At 50.0% G+C, this 14,197-nt stretch overlaps 4 protein-coding genes across 4 annotated transcripts; 2 read left to right on the top strand and 2 right to left on the bottom strand.

Annotated features, from left to right (window-relative positions):
* Positions 1-1,318: 1,318 nt before the first annotated feature.
* CNN00410 (cytoplasm protein, putative) lies at positions 1,319-4,350 on the top strand. Its single transcript, XM_568566.2, has 10 exons — positions 1,319-2,075; positions 2,127-2,191; positions 2,240-2,280; positions 2,328-2,356; positions 2,403-2,446; positions 2,514-2,743; positions 2,838-2,922; positions 2,980-3,073; positions 3,148-3,568; positions 3,686-4,350. The coding sequence occupies exons 1-10, from the start codon at positions 1,589-1,591 to the stop codon at positions 4,176-4,178; spliced, it is 1,989 nt and encodes a 662-aa protein (XP_568566.1). The 5' UTR covers positions 1,319-1,588; the 3' UTR covers positions 4,179-4,350.
* A 27-nt stretch (positions 4,351-4,377) lies between these two features.
* Positions 4,378-10,430, bottom strand: CNN00400 (conserved hypothetical protein). Its single transcript, XM_024658365.1, has 9 exons — positions 10,294-10,430; positions 8,632-10,226; positions 8,459-8,580; positions 8,083-8,407; positions 7,325-8,018; positions 7,186-7,242; positions 6,576-7,115; positions 5,606-6,511; positions 4,378-5,542 (listed from the first exon to the last, which is right to left on the bottom strand). The coding sequence occupies exons 2-9, from the start codon at positions 9,313-9,315 to the stop codon at positions 4,731-4,733; spliced, it is 4,140 nt and encodes a 1,379-aa protein (XP_024514051.1). The 5' UTR covers positions 9,316-10,226; positions 10,294-10,430; the 3' UTR covers positions 4,378-4,730.
* CNN00395 (hypothetical protein) lies at positions 9,269-12,369 on the top strand. The gene is made up of 3 exons (XM_024658874.1): positions 9,269-11,137; positions 11,225-11,815; positions 11,878-12,369. The coding sequence occupies exons 1-3, from the start codon at positions 11,036-11,038 to the stop codon at positions 12,046-12,048; spliced, it is 864 nt and encodes a 287-aa protein (XP_024514689.1). The 5' UTR covers positions 9,269-11,035; the 3' UTR covers positions 12,049-12,369.
* On the bottom strand, positions 12,308-14,175 carry CNN00390 (expressed protein). Its single transcript, XM_568562.2, has 5 exons — positions 13,893-14,175; positions 13,573-13,825; positions 13,084-13,524; positions 12,867-12,997; positions 12,308-12,763 (listed from the first exon to the last, which is right to left on the bottom strand). The coding sequence occupies exons 1-5, from the start codon at positions 14,114-14,116 to the stop codon at positions 12,433-12,435; spliced, it is 1,380 nt and encodes a 459-aa protein (XP_568562.1). The 5' UTR covers positions 14,117-14,175; the 3' UTR covers positions 12,308-12,432.
* Positions 14,176-14,197: the final 22 nt, after the last annotated feature.

Here is a 14,197-nt window from a genome sequence, read left to right as displayed (position 1 = left end):
CATTTTTCATGTCCTTCCGAGGCCATGTGATTATGCTTGACCGACCGTGATCTCCGTCAGTTCCGCGGATGACGCCCACGCATGACCGTATCCCGCCGTACGGCCGTATATTGTGCATTCTCCGACAAGAGCGCCGGCACAACCACATCCTGCCCCAGAAGGCCACGAAATGTGTGTTCTAAAAAAAAATATCAATGGCTAATAATGATCGTTGGGTCTAGAACGACGAGTTACACTCTCATCTGTTATCTGAAAAGACGTATTAGTTCTGGATGTGAGCTCAAGTAATAAAGATCGAAGCCTATCTTCAGCGTACGGGACTGGTTAAAATGGTCCTCCACATGACGTTCCCTCTCGTCTCCTGCCATCCTGTAGATGTGTCTCACTAGCTGCACCTCCAACGGCGTCTGACTTCTTCCCATGCAAATCGAAAACTTTGTGACCTCCTCAACAATGCAGCAAGTCTCCTGATCTCTGCGCCGCTCATATGCAGAGGAGTGATCACCTTGTTTTGTCTTCGTCGGAGAACGAAGGGAGGACCCCAGAAAAAGGAATCTTGATTCCCATGATGAGCACTTTGATTGATTCGCTCACAGTAAAGGTCATCTCGTATTTTCTGCATCGCCGAAAGAAGAAGTTGATTTTACTTTCGAGAGAAACGGTTAGATACGTAAGGTAACAAACTAGAGTTACGATTGTCGATTTCACGCAAAGCTTCCTATTTTCGGCTGAAGGCGAGACATTGGTGATATGGTGTAGCGCAATCCACTTGCTCTTGCTGTTTTGTTACTCTTTAAGGCGGCTTGTGGTGACAGAGAAGAGACTCCAGTCATGCCCCAGACGATGTTGGTTAAAGTCATATTACGTATGTGTTTTGCGTTTCCATATTACGTATGTAACTTATTTACTGCCTCGGAAACTCGGATGCGGAATATTTGTAGGAGGTGCAAATGTGAACGAGTGGAACTAATGTCACGTGACATCATTCATGGTCGTTCCAGCAGACTGGAGTGGGCTCCACACAAAGCCCCTCACCGTGCGCCGCAGAATGAAGGTTGCAAAGTAACGACTGCTAAAAATGTAAGATTTCTACTACGTTCGATTTATTATGGTCGGAGACGGCCGGTGTCCGTTGAACTGACGGGCTGGGTGGAGCCCAGTTCCAGGTGGCTTGAGAACGAACTTAACTGGGATCTGCACTACTACTGACAGAGTCAGGCACGAGATTACACACCACGCGTTTTGGCGATCGATGCGAGTTGCTGTGTGAGGCGCGTGGGGCGATGTATCTTCGTTGACTGACCGTCAGGTGGTATCTCTATTGTCGCGACTCTTCTTCCTTCCTGCCTCCGTCCCCGTCATTCTTCCTACCAGCTCCTTTGCCACCCTCTTTTGCCACCCATCGCCCGTCCAGCCCACACAGCACACGTCACCCGAAGGGACCCGAGCGCAGATCCCTCTTTTGACACTTCCTTTCATACGTTACAATATCCTAGCGTACACCTCATCCAGACGGGCAGCTTCCCGCCGTCTTCCATCTCCCATTCCGGCCTTCATTTCTTCCTTCCTTCCTACTGCAGCACCATCTATGGACCAGCAATCATCTTCATATCCTCCTTCCTACCATGTTTCCACCCGTCAAGCTTTCGACTCCCAAGCTTCTTCTCACCACACTCGGGACTACCAGCGGCGGCGAGACGAGCGGCACGCTCAAAGAGACGCGGCATACGCTGGAGATGTAGAGCGGCGCGGTACTGAGAATCCTTATTGGGACCCAAGAGGCGCACCACCGAATGTGGGCGTCCAACAACCTCTGTACCTATCGCGTGCAGGAGATCGACCGATAGCGTCACGTACAGGCTCAGGCTCGGGCTCCTTGCCTTCAAGCCACTTGTTATCAGATGCCGAGCTAGGTGCGAGTCCAAATGTATTCGCATTACCGAGCAAAGAGGGGGGGTATCCTGAAGGGTGGACGAAGGAAGACGAAGAGGCGGAAAGGGAATTTATGAAGCGAGGCATGATTGATTGGAATGAGCTGAAAAGTTGGAGATTCTGGATAAGGAAAGAATGGTGGTGTGAGTGTTGTTAAACCTTTCCAGGGAGACACCTCGTTGATTTAAATATAGATTACTACATCATCCTAGCGGTGATCTGTGTGTTGGTGATTCTAATGTCTGTCTACCATGACGATGTGAGTCTTCCTCTGCAAAGGGGAAACCTTGAGCTAATACAAGACAAGATTGTCAATTGGATGAAACCAGCTGCCAATTGGATGAAAAAGTGAGCGTTAAATAATGATTCGCATACTCAAAACTTACACTATATAGCCTTACAGCAGGATGGGTCATTCCTATCGGTTCGTGCTTCTCTAACCCCTGCAACTCAACTAACTCCTTTCACAGCCGTCTTTTTCGTCATCTCCTTTCCTCCTCTCTTTGGCCATGAAGTAAGCCACCCCTCTCCCCACTGTTCAAATCCCTCAATGAATCCCTCACTGACCACAAACACCCTAGATCGTTGCAATCCTCGTCGGAGCCGTCTGGGGCCTCTGGATAGGTTTCGGCATCACCGCAGCCGGCACCCTCCTCGGTGAAATTGGAAACTTTTACGCATTCAAATATTGTCTCCGCTCCACAGCTGAAAAGTATGAGAAGAATAATATTAATTACGCTTGTTTGGCACATGTGGTTCGGGAGGGAGGGTTTTTCATTATTTTCGTAGCGAGGTTGAGTGCTATCCCAGGGTAGGTCGATTTTTATATCTCTCTCCCTCTTCTAGAGGCGATCAGATCAGGTTCGGGCCGTTGGATCAGTTGGAGGCTAAATGATGAAAATAAGGCATTTCACGACGGCAGTGTTTGCTACGTGCGGTATGAACATTTGGATCTTCACCCTCGCCGCTATCCTTTCGTTGCCTAAACAGGTGAGTAGATCAGCGGAAGCGGGGAATGAGGCGGACTACCTGACATTCTTTCTTTAGCTCATCGTAGTCTACCTCGGTGTCATGTTCGATTCTGAAGAAAAGAGTACAAAGGAAAAATGGATATCCCATGGTGTCCTTATCTTTGGGTTTAGTACGTCCCCTTGTCCCCCGTCCCACCCACCCCTCCCCCTGCCGTTCTTTTTGAGCTAACCACATTTCCAATAGTCATCACACTCTGGTCAGCATGGTACATCTGGCGTAAAATGCAACAAGCCCGCCTAATCGTATGGCGTCGCCGCCGGATTGAAGCAGCTGCGCAAGGGTTAGTGCTTGATCCAATCACTCTGACCGCTCGGCCTAGTAGCCATGCTGGAGGTCGTGTCGGAGAAAGCGGTGTACGTTCATCTGGATGTGACAGGGATGGGAACGGGGAGGATGGGTATAAAGAATGGGAACGGGTAGTTCCCACGATGGGACGGAATGGGGATGGGGAGGATGAAGCGCAGAGTCCTATTTTGAGAGAGCATAGGAGAGATGAGAGAGAAGGAAGAGTGGGGTATGGAGGGTTGGGCGTCCCCGGCGGCAGTGGTGGTGCGGGTGCGGATGCAGGGAGACATCAGAGTTATCAGAATCCTTATGATATCAGGTACGTCGCATAATCCCCCATTCCGTATCCCCCGTTCTCAGTCTGGACTCATCATCTAGAAGAAGATGGGCAAAACGCAAAAAGATTTGAAATAATCGCTAACACCCCGATTTGTAGGTACCAAAACGCCGATGAAATGTCTGTATATGACGTCGACGTGAATGGTCCACCGGTACATGCTGCGGGTGAGCGCGATATAACGTATGGGTATGGGTATCGACCGGCTGTGTCTTCCGAGACGTTTTTGCCACCGCAGCAGCAGATATCGGTGCAACGCCCACCCCAACTCCAGCATCAGCCTCCAGAGAAGCAGTCGTCAATTCTTTTTGTTCCACCCTACTCCCATTCGCAATCACAATCTCACCCACAAATCCATTCACAATCACGATCACAATCACACCTACATTCCCCATCAAACTCCCAACCCGAAGGAACAGTCGTCTATTTCCCTGAAGCACATTCGACAGGGATCGAATCTACTCCCGACGGGAACCTCGGACTGGCAGGCCAGTCAGAAACTACGGTTCATCGATCGGCGACCAAGGCAACAGTGTACGCCAAGGAAGAGGGAAGTGTGGCTTTTCCCAAACCGAAGCCAAATCGGATATGAGAACCTGTGGCTTTTTCAAGCTGGACATTTGAACGAAACATGATGAAATTCAGAAACGAAAGAGGGTAAATGGAATGAAAAAATATGATTTTTTTCTGATGACTTCCCAAGACGGGCCGCTTGATGCGATGCTGTAATGCGATTAGATTTATGATGTATGTTGTGACTTGTTTGTACAAAACATTCTGCAGGAGAGTCGAGCCTTGCATAAGTGAGCAGCAACAGCGCATAGCATATCTAACAACGAAGAGAGAAGCGTGAAAAGAGCGAGGCAGCTAAAAGAGTGGCATGCTTGGGAAGGGTATATAAAGAAAGTGAGGTAAAAGTATTTCTAAGTCCAAGATTGCAAAAATAGGGGGGAATGAGAAAGCAAAAAAAAAAAAAAAAAAAACAAGTGTATTTTATTAACACAGCGAGAAAAACGTCTATCTTTACAAATATTATGAAAAAGAAAAAAGATATCAACAACTCCGACTCGTCAGTATCGTTTTCCATCAATCGTCGCTTGTTATGTCGTCTTATCGTGCAGTCGTAAGGGGATAACCAAAAAGATTAAGCCTTGCCCATTCCCATGGCACCCTTCAAGCTCTTCACCCATCCCTTCATCTTCTTGTCACCACCAGCTGTACCACTCCTCATACCAAACACACTCTCCGCAGCGGGCGTATTCGGTCTAGCAGGATGCTCGGTATTGCTGTTAGAAGCGGCATTATTGGCGGTTTCTTTCTTCACACCCTTTTCTCCTCTCAGAGTCAATCTTGACGACCGTCTTTCCACTTTCAAACTTTCCCTCGCACCTGCTCCTGCCCCAGATCCTTGAGCATGACCGTCCACGCTCGAGGCAGGTTTTCTGGAGAGGTCAACGATATGTCTCTCCCTTTCTCTTGAATCGCCCAACAACGCCCTCGCCCGTTCGCGTAGCGAAGCCATAGATGATGAGGGTTTCACTCCTTTTCGCTGATACGATGGAACGTTGATATTACTGCTCGTCCATCCTGCGCCTTGTTTGGTCACGCCTGGTTCTCCAGAGAGCAGAGTCTCGTATCGAACTCGACGAGGGGAGGCGTACGCAATGGTATTAGTGTCGGATCGGGTTCTGTTATTGTTGTGTTGGGCAGCGGTGTCATGATCCTCGTCGGCATCAGGATCGTATTGAGGTCCAGCGACAAAATTGGGAGAAGAAGTCATGGGCATTGTATTAAAGTTGCGGAGATTGGATTCAGATTTGCGGTGTGGCATCTTGCTCTGCCTTGCTGCAGCGGCTGCGGCTCCAGAGATGGACCCGCGAAGAGCGGGGGTAGACGGCACGCCGCGAAGGGTCTGCGCTGGGGGCTTGAGTGATACAAGTTGATGGTTCGGATCGGCTATAAGATAAAATATAATTGTCATCAACAATAATTACACTTTCAAAGTGAATGAGGACTTACGTGTACTAGACCTCGACCCGGCCTTCTCCTTTTCCCCCCCAAACAACTTCAAAACATGCCCCACCGTCGGTCTCTCCTTTTTCCTCCTCCCCTGCTGCTGCTCTTCCAACCAAGCATTAGCAGCTTGAATCTTCTCTTCCGCTTCTGCATATGTCATCCATCTGGGCGGGGTAGCAGGTTCCACCTGAACAGAGCTTGTGCGCAGGTGCGATGGGATAGCGGTAGCTTTATCTGGGGTCACACCAAAGCGATGGACGACCGTTGCTTGAATGACACTACTGCTCGTGGATGGATCGGCAGTGGTGAGTTCGGCCGGGAGGGAGAGGACGGGTAAGCCGGGCTCACGGCCTTCGGCAACGGCTTTACGCGCGTCTTCAATGATTGTTTCAACATTTTTTATCCAGGAAGCCATTTTGTCCAACCGGTTGTCCATAGCAAGGGCTTCAATGGATTTCGTACGTGTCAAACCTGAGGCGGAGGCAGAACGGGAAGCAGTCGAATCTTGAGATGTTCGCTTAGAAACGTCGGGAGCAGACTTGATCTCCGCACTGCAACGGGCTTGGTGTATCTCGACAGGCGTAGCTGCTCTCGACGCCGGTTGGCCAGGATGGGCGTGGGCATGGGCATTCCGGATGAGCACAGTCGACTCTTTCAAAGTCTCCACAACATCATCTCCACGTCCCAACTCTGTCGCACTGTCTGAAACTCGCCTAAACCTCACAAGCTTCTCCTGGTCCGAAACAATGATTTTGTCCCTCAACTCAGCCAAAGGTGACTCATCATCTGAAGCGGGGAATACTTTGCCTGTGGTAGCATCAATCTCGGTGCGTGGGCTGACACCTTGTCGTCTGGTCTTTTGTGGAGACGGAGTTGGCACACACAAAGTGCTGGCACATTTTTCTCGGGCTTTAATACAAAGATTGCGTTGGTCAATGTTTATGTTCTGAAGGAGTCAATTGAAGGTACTCACGCGGTGACATAGGGGGTGCCATAGGTTTCTGTATCTTCTTCTCTTCATTAATCTTCTCCTTACCACTCGCAAGGGCAAAGCCAGTTCTGTCCAATCCTAGACTCCTCCTTTCATCGCCTTTCTCCGTCTTCCCTTTCTCGCCATTAGCCAATGCTTGTGCTGAATCGAGACTTGTCGGCCTCGCCGCTTCTTTCTCAACAGTGGCAGGTGGTTCGGGAGCAGGCCGCTTAATAGCTCCAAACGCCTCTTGCGTCTTTTCCCTCTGCGAATCCGTATAGTGCTTATGCGTACCTTCGAGTGAACGCATAGTACGAAGGACTGCGGCTTCCTTATTCTCTGGGGCATCATCAGAGGAGAAGGTAGAGATGCGTTTGTCCTTGGTTTCTTTGAATGTCTGGGCGGATGTAGCTCTTGAAAGCTCTTTCGAGGTTCTGCCGTCATTGGCGGTGCTGCCGGTTGTTGTTGTCGGCGGATTGGCAGAGTTTGGTCGGGATAGGTTGGTAAGTTGAGAATTAGAAGTACGGGGCACGACCTTCTTGTCTGCTACCATCAATAAAAGAAAAAGCTCGTCAGCACAAACTCAAAAAGTCTTCTCAGATCGGCCACGTACCGATGTACGAATATTCCTTGATCGTGAGTGGCTGAGCGGGCTTTGTCATCTTGGTAGCTACGTAAAAGTCAAGGCCAATCTCATCAGCTCAAATTCCTTCACACGTCGAGCTGCCAAATATCAATGAAAGACTGCTTACGAGTCGGGTCCTCGCCCGCATCCTTGTCGTGCCCTTCCTCCTCCATCCTCAGCTTCTTAATGACCAACTTGCTCTGCTTTTTCTCCTTTTCCTTCTCTTTCCCTCCACCAACTTCCATATGCTCATTCTCCTTTCCACTACCTATCCCGGATCCTACTCTAGAGCCCAGATCATCACAATCTCTTTTCGGCTTCGAGACAGAAGTGTGCTGCTTGATAGATTCGCCGAGGGCGGGAGTCGTAGAGCGGAAGTGAGAGCGGGGTTCATGGGATGTGGCATCGTCGCGTTTGGCCTTGCGTTTGGATTTACGTTTCTCCTTTTCCTTCTCCCTGTCATCCTTGGCCAGGGTATGATCCTCTGCCGCATGGGTTTGAGCAGGAGGAGCAGGAAGAGGTTCTTCCACATCAAAGCTCGCTGCAGCCCTGACAAAGTGGGGCGTGATAATTACGCTGGGCGCTTCAGGCTGCAAAGCCGGATGATGGTACGCTTCCATCGCAGTGACACGGTATACCGGATCAGGGTTGATCATCTGGCGCAACAACGTCTCGATACCGGATGGAATGGACCACTGGCCTACCCATTGACCTTTGCGAGTACGCTCATAGTAAATGACGAGTTCTTCGGGGGTGGAGAACTGTTCTTGGTCGTCGGCTTCAAAGGGTGTCCTACCAATGAGTATTTCAAACATTGTGATCTACGCAAGCCCATTGTTTATCAGCCCAGTTCATCTCGAGGCTCGGAAGGAAAGAGGAGCTTACGCCTAGAGACCAGACATCAGAAGCACGCTCATCGTGCGGCATACCCTTTGCTCTCTGGGGATCAAGGTACTCTGGTGTCCCCCAACTAATCGAGCTTAAAAAACTACCTCTTGCGCCGACATCCCATTTTTGGGCAAAACCAAAATCGACCAAGACGGGAATATCATTATGACTCAACAAGACGTTGGCGGGTTTGATATCGTTGTGGGTGATACCGCGTTCGTGCAGGTAACCGACTGCAGAGGCGAGTTGGCGAAAGTAAGGGGTTGCGCGTGAAGGAGGAAGACAGACGGGGATGAGGTGGGAGAGGTGCGGCATGATAACGCTGCCGTGGGTTTTTAGTATACGTCGGGAGGGGCATAAGGAGAAGACTTACAGAGCATAACTTGGAGTAATGACAAAGGATTCAAATTGGATGATACTCGGGTGAGGCTCATGTCGAAGCGCTCGAATGATCTTCATCTCGCCCCAAAGCGCTCTGACTCTTGCAGCGGTAGTCTATGAATTGCCTTGTTAGCCAAGCTCCTAGCCTCTAGAGACAGGACCCACTGCGGTCTTACTCCTATGAACAAGCTTGATAGCAACTTTACCCCCAGCACCGCTGCCTCCACTAGCAGCCGCCTGTTTTCCTAGCTTAACAACCCCTCCGGGTTCTGACAGTTGACTGCTCCTCGCATGTTTTGGCTTGCACAACCATACACTCCCCCAGTTGCCGAATCCGATTTCAGAGATGAATGTGAATCGATCCGAAAGCTGCTGGTCGGTAAGGGAGAAGATATCGTCAGCGCCAGAGGTAACCGTGGCAATGTTTGGATGGAGGGTATCTTCCCCTGGAGGATGGAATTGGGTAGGGGGTTGGTATGGTTCAGTGTGTGTGATTTGTTGGGTCAGTTGTTGCTGCTGATGGGCATTTTCGGATGAAACAAGGGTTGAAGCAGACATGTCATCTTTTTCCGTGTATTCACCAGGACTTGCCGACATCGCACTATTGTACGATACAGTGTCGAAATCCATCTGTTTTGTTGGTGGACTGGGAGTGGCAGAATCATACGTAAATGCCGATCGAGAGTCTGTGCGCGAGATGGCAGACGCCATAGTGGAAGTAGACGAGGCGAGGTTGGCGGTGGACGGTGAAGCAATAGGGGAGAGGTGGGTGGGTCTGGAGGCTGCGACTGCGAGGCCTAGCCTTTGGCGGAGGTTGGATTTGGATTTGCGAAGCACTGGCTGGGCCATGGTGGGCAGTTGGGTCGTGAACGAGCGACGTGAGGCGGGTTGCTGTTTTTGTTGTGGGTCTCTGGCACAGGAAGCAGGCAGTAAGTATCAAGCAAGGGACATATGCGGTCGTGGATGTGGTCGTGGTGGATCGTTAATGAGCGTGAGGCCGGCAAGAAGGCAAGTCTGGGGTGAGCGAGGAAGGGAGAAAGAAGAAAGAAGAAAGAAGAAAGAGAGATGGAAATGGGATTGATGGGATGTTGTTTATCATTAAAACAAGGATGGGGCGCCGTTTGCATTTTCCTTGTGGTGGTGATGGATGGAAGAGTCGCCCAGCGAAACACACAACAGTTCAGGGCATCCACCCACAAGTCAGTCGCGTCATCCTCACACCCATCCTGCCACACGTCCGCCCACACTTCCCGTCTCCTGGCGTGCATCTGTCCTTGGCGGTATGCAGCGGTCCTCTGCAATGCCATACATCCCATGCCAGCGCTCGCCTCAGCAAGACGTCTCCTGAAAGTGTCGAGAGACAGATGTGGCAGCCACGCACCTCGACTCGGGCCCATCATGCATCTCGCACGGCTCACCGCGGGTCTTGATTCACCCGCCACCCCGTCCCCTCCTTCTACCTCTCCTGCCCGCCCCGAGTCTCGCTTCTTGCCATCCGCATCGCATCCATTCTCCATTTGCGTCCTTCCATCCTGGCTGTCGTCTGTTGTCCGCTGTACAGTTTGTACTGGTCCTTGCTGTCTGCTATCTGTCGCTGTTTGCCGCTGTTTATCTCCCATTGCATTTTCGGCGGCGCGGCTAGATCGCTGTGATCGGCCAGAGCGCGGCCCAGAGGAAACGAGCCGTCCACATCGCCCACGACACCGTCCTTTGGCACCGCCTCTCGCGTCTAGCATCCGATGTCTATCATCCAGTACGCCCTGTTCCAGCCATCTGGTCTGAGCCCCGATAGTCCTTCATCTTGATGTTTCATAGGCATAAACTCACAGTTGTTTGTCCGAATAAATGGCCTTTCTCTTGCCTCTCTATCCCCCCTATCCTTTCTCCCTCCTCTCTATCCCCCCTATCCTTTCTCCGTTCCCAATAACCCTAGTCCCAATTTACCATCCTTACTTTCTATATTCCAACACTCAAGGCATAAAACCTGTATTCTACACCGGCCTTCGTTTGACAAAACCGCTTTTCATCTTATTCGCAAGGGCATCGCGATTGTCTTCATCATTTCATCGGTTATCGGTTATAACCTATTTATTGCGTATAGATTGATCATGACGATCACACGTTCCTGCTTTTATTTTGACCCTGCCATTCGACTACTTCCTTCTCTTCCTTACCTTCCCTCCCTCTCTTACCAGTGCATGGGGCCATAATCGGAGTCTTCCCCCACCAAGGAGGATTAAAAAGGAAGTATTGCAATCCGTCCATTAACCGATGCTAGAGTCAACATCCAAGCCACGAGATCATCCTTTATGGCAACCTCAGCTCAGCCTGTCTGACTTGTCGAGTCAAAGAGAGCGAGTCTTTTTCTCAACCGGAGTTTCAATATGTAACATACAAGTCCGACCAAGTAGCCCCTGCATGGTAATCGGAAGGCCCGCAGGTGCCCAGCTACTAATGTCTTCATGGCTAATCTACGTATTTAAACCTCCTCTGTCCCCTCTCTCAATAATGTCAATAAACCGCCATCTACGAAATCAAAAACCCCACGAACCTTCAATTCCTTCAAAATATGTCGAACCTGCACCGCTATGATAAGGAGTCCTCGTCGTCTGGACAGCTGTATGAGGGCGATCCCTTCCTGGAAGGCATCATGAATATGGCTCTTGGTGATGGTGAGCCCTACCTCTTCTATCGAAATCCCAAAAGCCAAGTTCTCTCAATCTAACTACTGTAACCTCCCCCCCATCATTTAGGAGCCTTAGAGACAACTCCACAATCCACTTCAATCCCTCAACATCAAATTAGCGGTGTCCAGCCATTTTGGAGCCAGGCCTCTACTGCGGCGGTTCCACCCAGACATTTAACAGAGACCTATAGATGCACCGCCCCTTCTATCCAACAAGACCAACAACAACCTTACGATCACCAAAAAGATACTGGCAGTTGGACAACCTCTTCCCAGCCATTGGCATTTGCAAACTCAACCCATCCCTCAGGCCCATATCATCTCAGGAATCATAGTCGAATCCCCTCATTAACCTTGTCTGATGGTGTGTCGCGGGGTACTCACACTCAGTGGCAAGGATCGAGCACCACTCCAACCTTCGGGTCAGTACACCCACCATCTTTAGGACCTCCTGGACCCAACTGGAGTTACGATTGCTCGTCTTTAGGGCTTCCTCCATTTTCGACCTCCTTTGAGGATATGACAGCTTCAATATCAAGGGGAATATCAATTCATCACGGGGAGGAGGCCAGTACTGCCTCAATGTCCAAGCTCTCGCCGTTGGCTTCACCGTTCATCCCCTTTGGACAGGACAAGGTAGAAGAGGAAAAAGACGATGTGAGTCTTTTGCATACATTTGTAGTTCTCTCATTGGCCAATATTCAATCTTTTGGGTAGGTGTTTACTCAGGAAACGGCGGAAGACGATGCCACACAAAATGTGATGCCATTATCAGCCATCTCCACTCACCCACTCACCGACCCAACCCTAAGCCGTTCATTTACCGAACCAGCATTCTCCCACTCTCCCGCCATGTCCTCCGAGCCCAAACCAAAGAAACTGAAATGGTCCACTAACCCTCTGGACCGCAACCTTAACTGAACCTCCTTTATTGGATACGGAAACGGAGGAGGGGGAGGGGAAATCAGTGATAGGTTCAGAAACGTTGAACCTTGCGATCATGACATCTAGTAGCAGAAGGTGAGCAGGATGAGGATGGGGGGAGTAATACTTAAGTGGTCAATAATCAGTTGGCGAAACAATGATAGTCTTGTTTCGAGGGCAGGAGGGGCGTATACTTGTTCTCTTTCTCCAGCAGAACCTCCACAGATACATAGCATGATATGCAAAAAGAGGGTGTAAGAATGCGATAATGTATACAGACAGTACAGCTCAAAACGACGACGCTCTTGCCCTTGAAAAGGATTTACAAACCCCATGCACCAATTGTTTTATCTCTATCATCCGGCCGCACTAAAATCCATCAATCCCCACAACGCAACCTTCCCATCCTTCCCTCCACTGGCTAACCACCTCTCCCGTGGAGGTATACCATCCACCTCTTCATCTGCATCACTATCATCATCGTCTCCCAGATCTACAGTCGACTCGGGGTATTCCGTTGTTGTTTCTGTGGCCGTCTCTGCTTCGGTAGACGTTTCGATATCATCAAGGGAGATGGGCTGGGATGGGGAAGACGGGAGGTGAGCAAACGCAAGGGCATGGACAGTCTCGCGATGAGTGCTGAGGGTTCCTAAAGGTTTCGAGGTCGCCGCGGAAAAGAGCCTTATTCTACAAAAGAGGTGATAGTCAGCTTATTGAGCTCACAAATAACCTTTCCTTTTTCTAGGTTCGAGGTTTGATAAGGGAAAAAAACAGAGGATGAATGACTGACTTTCCATCCCATCCGCCGACAGCTACCACCTTATCATCTGCTGAGACGGCGATGGAAGAGTTTCCAATCTGCTTTGTCGCGTATGGTTTTATAACTTTTGCATCATCTTTCTCGCATTTCCTTTCCCATACCTAGTTCGTCCCGATTCATCAGTCATGATACTTTTTAAGTTTGGAAATGTAGAGGTAAAGGAAATGGAAAATATATATTGACTCACCAGATCAAACTCATACCTAACAAGCCGATGATCAGCACTCACACTCCACCCCCTTCCTCCCCGACCATCCACCGCAGAAGCCATGATCGCCTCATTATGTCCCTTGCCGCTCCATCTCAACTTCCATGGGTTCCGGTTCGCTCCACTGGACGTGGACGTGGAAGCGGCCATCTTGGCGTCGTATGGCGTATCCAGCGAAGTTAGAGGGGCGGAGAGAAGCTCGAGGCGGCCATCCTCGTATGCTATGACGAGACCTAAACTTCTCTCTTCCTCACCAGCACAGAGATCGATAGAAGGGACGTAGAAGAGGTGGAGGGACATGACGAGGCCTGTACGTGATGCGCCTGGGAGATCAACATTTGATGACACTTGTGGTGGTTTTGAGGAAAAATTGATAGATGCGTGAAGACGTTTGAAGCTTGGGATGTGGTATATGTCAACCTATCCGTTCTGTCAGCTTAGATATTCAACCATAATTAAACCACATACCAACTCAGAGTCTATGAGACTAGGGACTGCCATCATTGCCTCCTTTTGCTTGCCTTTACCTTTATCCACGTTGATCACTGTATGTGCAGGTATGGAAACCAGGGAAAATCGACAAAAGTTGAGTGCGTTAGTAGGTAACGACCGCCTTATAGAAGGCTTATAAGTTTTTGGATCAGGCGTCGTTGAAGTAGGTATGGGGATGTACGGCCTCTTAAGCGGCTCATAAAAGTGAATGACGTTATCTCTTCCATGGCTGCTTTCATATCAGCCTAATGCTCCATCCCCAGAACCGGAAATGAAGTGCAAACGTATGCACCGACCTTATCAAACCACCTTCCCACTCGCCCAGTCCAAGGACACCACCTTCATGACCCTTCCAGAACGCTACGACCCGCCTCACCCTCAAGTCAAGCACCGAGATCCAGCCATCTTGATCGCCTGCATAAAGGATCGAGTTGGGTGGAGAGGTGGAAAAGTGGAGTGTGGCAAGAGGCGATGAATGGATTCTGAGAGTATGGAATGGGGCTGGTGCAGGGCGGGACATGGAGCTGGTGATGCACGAAGCACATAGGGAAGAATGTGACAGGTTCGAGTTATTGGCTACCTTCGATGGAAGAACGAACGA

The sequence above is a fragment of the Cryptococcus neoformans genome, assembly GCF_000091045.1.
Source record: "Cryptococcus neoformans var. neoformans JEC21 chromosome 14 sequence".
NCBI lineage: Eukaryota > Fungi > Basidiomycota > Tremellomycetes > Tremellales > Cryptococcaceae > Cryptococcus > Cryptococcus deneoformans.
This window is presented reverse-complemented; position numbering and strand designations above follow the sequence as displayed.